We start from the raw sequence: 6,325 nt of genomic DNA on the forward strand, positions 1-6,325 counted from the left end.
CAACATTATCTGCCGGTATGTTTCTCTCGTGATGTAATAGTTTTTATGCTGAGCTCCAGATTTTGCTGGAGGTAAAGATGCCTGAATCCAGAGTGTTGAGCACAAGCCTCAGGGTGATGCTGACTCAGTTGAAGAACCCCTGTCTGTGTCTGTGTTATTGAATCACCTTGACTTTTGCCTGCCAGCTTTGATATTTGTATGATTGAGGTTAGACACATCCTGGGGCATTCTGTGCGGTCTGGTCAATATGATAGTGCTACGATAAACCTCTTTCTTTTGTCCTCTGCAAAAACGCTTCAACTTGCAGTTGGAATGCAAAAAGGAAGTCTGTTATCAGTCACTTTGTATGTGCAAAGTAACCTTCCGCATATGGCATAAGCTATATAAACAACAGATTTAAAAGTAAGGCCAATTTAAAAATTTGGAATTATATATTTTAGTTTTAGAATTAAAGTATATAATTTATTAAATTCATTAATAAACCCCCAAAAATAATTATTATATTTAATTACTAAATTACTAGGGATGCCCTGATACTGCACTCCTGTACTTGTACTCGTACTCATTAAAATGCCCCAATACCAAAAGCCTATACCACACAATGTGAATAGTGCTGTGTCCAGACAAAAAACACGAGAGCAGAATGGAGTTATTAGAGATTAAGGATATATGAAGTGCATGTATGTAATTAATGTAATGTTAAACATTCAATATTCACGCCTGTATAGCTGATGTGCGTGAGCTGCAACATTCAGTTTACAACATTTATTTTAAACGTCAAGCATACACGACTTTATTTAAAGCAAAAGTGAAACTAGCAGCCTGTACTTGTCTTGCTGTACAATACAAATGTGTGCGTGCATTGCGCATGTTTTGCTTGCTTGACGTTAATTGCATTATATGAGTGGCTTTGGAATATAAATCACAGCACAGCATAAAAAACGCAGCTTATATTTGAGAAAACATGTTCACCGCTGTTACAAGATTTATATATAACGCGTGGTTCCTTGCATTGTTACAAGAAAAAGTCTTGTGATTACAGTACTGAGCCGCTGTAATGGAGCAGCTCATATGTGCTATTAAATTAACTGAAGGAAATAAAATAACTGAAGGAAATATCTATCTGCTAAATGAACTAAGCCAACTAACATTATTCATATTCTTTTGGTTTCTGTACCCAGTATTTTTTTAAATTACAAATGGCATGAAAATACAGGTAGCTATCGGTACTCAGTATCAGCAAGTACCAAGAATAAAAGTAGCCTATCCGTATCAGCCTCATTCTGAAAAAAATGGTTGTGATGAGTGGGGCGGGGCCGAGAGCCGTGGGAACGGAGCGAGGCCGGTGGAGTAAGTGATAATGCACGACACCTGCGCCACTCACCGGTCTCGAGTCCCACGGAGGAGCTCCGGAAGGATAAAAGGAGGAGTGACGACAGTGCAAGATGAGAGAGGATCAGGCCTGGACTTTATTTTGTGTTTTGGTTCTGTTTGTGCATGACAGATAAACACATTATTTTGTGTTTATTTTATTATTAAAGTTTTGTTTGAATGTTCGTCGGTTCCCGCCTCCTTACGAACGTTGTTACAGTGGTATATAAACCATTTGTGGTATATAAACCATAATATATATATATATATGAAGAGTTTGGTTCCAAAACGCTATAAATCCATTTTGATTCATTTGAGTAAAAATGTGTTTTGTTTACCAAGAAAGTGGCAAGATGAAAACCACTATTTTCTGTTTCAAACTTTCACATAGCATGCATAGGTTATAGTAACATTAAAAATTCAAATCCAGATTTAGATTTTCAGAGATTTATTATAAAAAGTTACTATTTTTTTCCCAAAATGCAATAAATCCATTTTTTCTTTTTTCAAAATCCTATAAATCCATTGAATCAATATAAAAGTTATTTTTCATATTGAAACTGTTGAAAATACACAACATAGTAAGTTGATCCACATATGACAGCCTCTGAACTTGGTCAATACTAATCTTATATACAGGCACTGTACTAAAAATACATTCAATCAGTCATCGCTCCCAAAATGAATTCAACGGGTCATCTTGTTAATTCTATAAATTAATTACAACAATAAAATCAAATTTCATCATGAACATACATGAACAACAATATCACATTAAACCACAGAAATTCCAAAATGACATTTCCCTTCCATTAAACTTCCAAAAGTGCATTCATCTTTGCCATGTTACATTCATTTAGTTGACTAGTGCTATACGCTGTATTAACAAAAACATTAATGGCATTAATAAAAATACTTACACTGACAAGCTACACAATATCACGTTCATAATCGAATGTGACTCGTCTGCGATTATGAACGCGATATAGCAGTGATCTATGGCTCTGTGTATTAAACGCCGCTCCATCTGAAAGCACGTGATGGAGATTTACCGTTCACAGAACCGGCTTTACTGACGAGATGCGGGAGGCTGGCGTTTGTTGCGTTTTGGAAAAAAAGGGAGAAATCATGACAGATTAACTCGGCGGATATCGCATTTTGCGTAAAATTAAAAATGGACTTTTCAATACCGACCAGATACAATGATAGTGAGTTGGTGGGTTTTTGTTAAATGTGAGCCAAAATCATCACAATTAAAAGAACCAAAGACTTAAACTCCTTCAGTCTGTGTGCATTGAATTTATTTAATACACGAATTTCACAATTTGAGTTGAATTACTGAAATAAATGAACTTTTCCACGACATTCTAATTTATTGAGATGCACCTGTACTATATATATATATTTGTTCTTTTCAAAGTATAAAAAAATCTTTGTAAATATATTTTATTTCAGTTAATAATTTTCTATTTATTTATTTAGATATTTTTGTTTATTAAGTACAAAATATATTTAATTTATTATATATAATATTATTATATATAATAATTTATTATGTGTTACTCTTTGTTTGTTTGTTTTTTTATTAAACTTTTTAAAACTTTTAAAATAATATATTTGTTAGATGTATTTTTCCTTTTCAGTGAAAATCTAGAATAGAATATAGAATAAAGTGACATTCATACAATTTTAACCATGGCTTAGTTCTCCAAATACTTTTTGAGGCCAGTGTATCTAAGTGTACAGTGTATCCAGGATTGAGATTTTATGGTCTATTATTTATTTATGATTTATTGTTGAATCAGAGTGCAGCTTGTGTGGATTGAGGACAGCTGCTGAGTGCATGAACGAGTGTTTTTAAGTGTGACATTTGCCTCCTGTCCTCATCCTAGAAGGTTATACCTCTTTCTCTCCAGACAAAGAAGCTCCCCACCAAAAAAAAAAAAAAAACGTGTACAACAAAACTCATCAGGCTTACAAGAAGCCGCTGACTTCCCAGATTAATTCCAGCTCATACCATCACTGATTAGGTGCCAATTCCTGCCCGTACTGAGCGACAGATAACCTGCAGTTCCTTCCCAGAATTGATTTGATTCTGAAAGTGCCGTGAAATTCTGCTAGGAGGTTAATGGCACGACTTGCTCTGGAGCGTTTGATAAAGAAAATCTTACTTGAAGGGGAAAAGCTAAACTGCCAAGGCCATAAAGTGAAGACATTAAACACTCAAATCACAGGTCAGCTTTATGATGTTTCGCTGCAAATGAACAATCTGAGGTGATTATAGTGTGCAGCTTTGGATTATAGGTTTGCTGCTCAGAGAGTATGAATGTACGGGGAGCCATATACCACAGGCTAATTGATTGTGCCTGCACCCCGATTGGTTCCCTGCAGTGTTTACTGGCCCACCGCAACAAAAGAACAGGCCGACTCCTGCATCTTCAGTCAAGCGATACGCTGAGTTTCAGCTCCAAGGGCGCCACCTAATGAAAGAAAAAGGAGCTGCAAACCTGTTTAATTAGATAAATCACCGTGAGGCACAGCTGTAGAAGAGTATGTCTCTAGGCTGTGGCGCTTTACAGGAGGGAATGCAGTTCATTTTTCATTCACCATGCCTGCTATGTCTAGAGAAAAGGATTTCGCTAAGATAGAAATCTTGAACATGCAACAGCATTTGAAACCCATGAAATAAGAATAAACTAGCATTAATATTATTAATGTATTAAATGAAAAAAGTATAGGGGGAATTGATTTTATCTATCAGGAATAGATTGGATTTAAAAAAAAATAGGAAAGACAAAAAATGGGATCTATTTGATTTGGGTTGATTGATTGATTGATTGATTGATCGATCATCTAACCCTCATTTAAATGTCAAGTTTTAAAAACACTGTCATTACACTGTTAAATGTAATCTTTAGCAAATCTCAAAATGACTAACTATTTTCATAATGTTGTGATGTTTAAGTTCACTTTGTACCATTTAAAACTATTGATTTTAGTTTTCAGTGTTTTATTTTTTTATCTTATTTAAAGTAATATAGCCATTGATAATCGGTTATCAGCTACATCTTTGAAAAATAATAATCATATCTGACAGAATTTCAATAACGGTGCATCATTTCCAAGAACATATACTGTATTAAGAAAGTATGTTGATTCATTTGATATTGATTCAAGATTTATTTATGTTTTTGTAATCCTACATTATTGTCTTTTTTGCAGTACTATGTGGAGCTCCGCCCTCCGTGGACAACGCTTTCTTGATTGGTCGGAAGCGTTCGCATTATGACATACACTCTGTAGTGCGTTACCAGTGTGGTGACGGTTTCCTCTTGCGCCACATTCCCACCATCAAGTGTCGTGCCAATGGCAAATGGGACCGACCCAAGATCATCTGTACGAAGTGTGAGTGCCCCGATTTTATTCTCTAAATGTCAATATCGAGAACCAAATAGTCAGATTCATTCACATTTTTTTTGTATCCTCAGCAAGGAGATCTCACCGCTACGGACGCCACCACCACAAGTCCCACCACGAGCGCAGAAAGCACAAGAGGCACGGTTCAGGTGGTCATCGAGGTCAACAGGAGGGTCACGGCCATTTCTAACCAAATAATCCCCTCCTTTCGGCCAGCCTTTCGCCTAAACCTCCTTATCTTTGATATCCGACAGCCTTTCACCTTTCCCCTTCTCGTCTGGCTCAGTCTACCCTCTTTATGATCAGATGGGGCACTGCTGGACCTCACAAGGACTATAACAATTTTACTTTTCGGTCTCTTTATCCGTTAATGTTACATCTCATTTTAGTGGATCCATCATGAAGAAAGTTCTTTCGTACATTCAATGTAGAAAATACTCTAGGTAACTGTTTATGTATTTTTACATAAGCATTAATTGAGCGGGTGGGTTGGTAATACATGTAAATATTGTATTTCATTTCAAAACGCAGGATCAAATCAAAACAGCCAGGAAATGCTTGGGATTGGTTAGCTTATGCAGTATTTCTTGACCGTTTTGACATTGGTTTGATCTTTGTAAGACATTAACCTAATTTATACAGTATTTCTGAGTATTTATGTGTTTTGAGTTGAGCGGAGTGGTGTTCATCTGGATTTTACATGAAAATTAAATCACACTCATGTCATTCCAAACCCATATGATTTTATTTCTTCCGTCAAACACAAAATGACATGAGCGACTGGCAACAGGAGATGTCAAATTTAAAAATGGTGAAAAGCACCATGAAAGTAGTTGTGCACTGCATTTGACGTCTTCTGAAGCCATATGATTGATTTGTGCATAAAACAGACTGAAGTTATGTATAATCAAAAGTTGTTATTCTATTGTAGCTTTCACAGAAACGTGACATTTGATCTCATTGATGTCAAACTGGCAACTTGATGACGAACAAGATTTCAGATCTATGTTAGTTTGCTTTTTTTGCGAATAATCGTTTAATTATTGTGTTTTCAAGTCTCAAGTCTAGTTTATTTATAGAACACTTTCCACTACAAGGCAGACCAAATGACTGTACAGTAAAAAAAAATACAAATAATAATAAGAAAATAACAAAAAGACAAAAATCAATAACAGAAAAAAGAAAAGAAAACAACAACACCAAAGAGAAAAGAAAACAAAGTACAACTTCCAAATTTAAGCAAGTAAAAGTCATAGAGAACAAGTATGTTTTCAAACGAGATTTAAAAAATGTCAATTGAAGGTACAGATCTGATGTCAGGTAGAAGGGTATTCCACAGTCTTGGACCAGCAATGGAAAATGCCCGATCCTTTAGTTTTCAGGCGGGTTTTCGGAATTGAGAGTAGTAAACAATTAAGTGATCTTTGAGGTCTACAAGAATTCATATGAATCAGATTCGTAATATATTCTGGGGCCATACCATAGACAGCTTTATAGACGTAGAGCAACACCTTATAAAGAATCTGATATATAACTG

General features: G+C 35.5%; 1 protein-coding gene across 1 annotated transcript in view; it reads left to right on the plus strand.

Moving 5' to 3' along the window:
* Positions 1-5,926, plus strand: part of LOC107719650 (neurocan core protein-like) — a 140,018-nt gene extending 134,092 nt beyond the window's left edge. The window contains exons 13-14 of the mRNA XM_016527136.1: positions 4,594-4,776; positions 4,860-5,926. Of these exons, the coding sequence (XP_016382622.1) occupies positions 4,594-4,776; positions 4,860-4,978 (302 nt within the window). The 3' untranslated portion in view covers positions 4,979-5,926. The remainder of the gene's footprint in view (positions 1-4,593; positions 4,777-4,859) is intronic.
* The last annotated feature ends 399 nt before the right edge of the window (positions 5,927-6,325 follow it).

Source organism: Sinocyclocheilus rhinocerous, unplaced genomic scaffold (assembly GCF_001515625.1).
Source record: "Sinocyclocheilus rhinocerous isolate Xijiao unplaced genomic scaffold, SAMN03320098_v1.1 scaffold1294, whole genome shotgun sequence".
Classification (NCBI taxonomy): Eukaryota; Metazoa; Chordata; class Actinopteri; order Cypriniformes; family Cyprinidae; genus Sinocyclocheilus; species Sinocyclocheilus rhinocerous.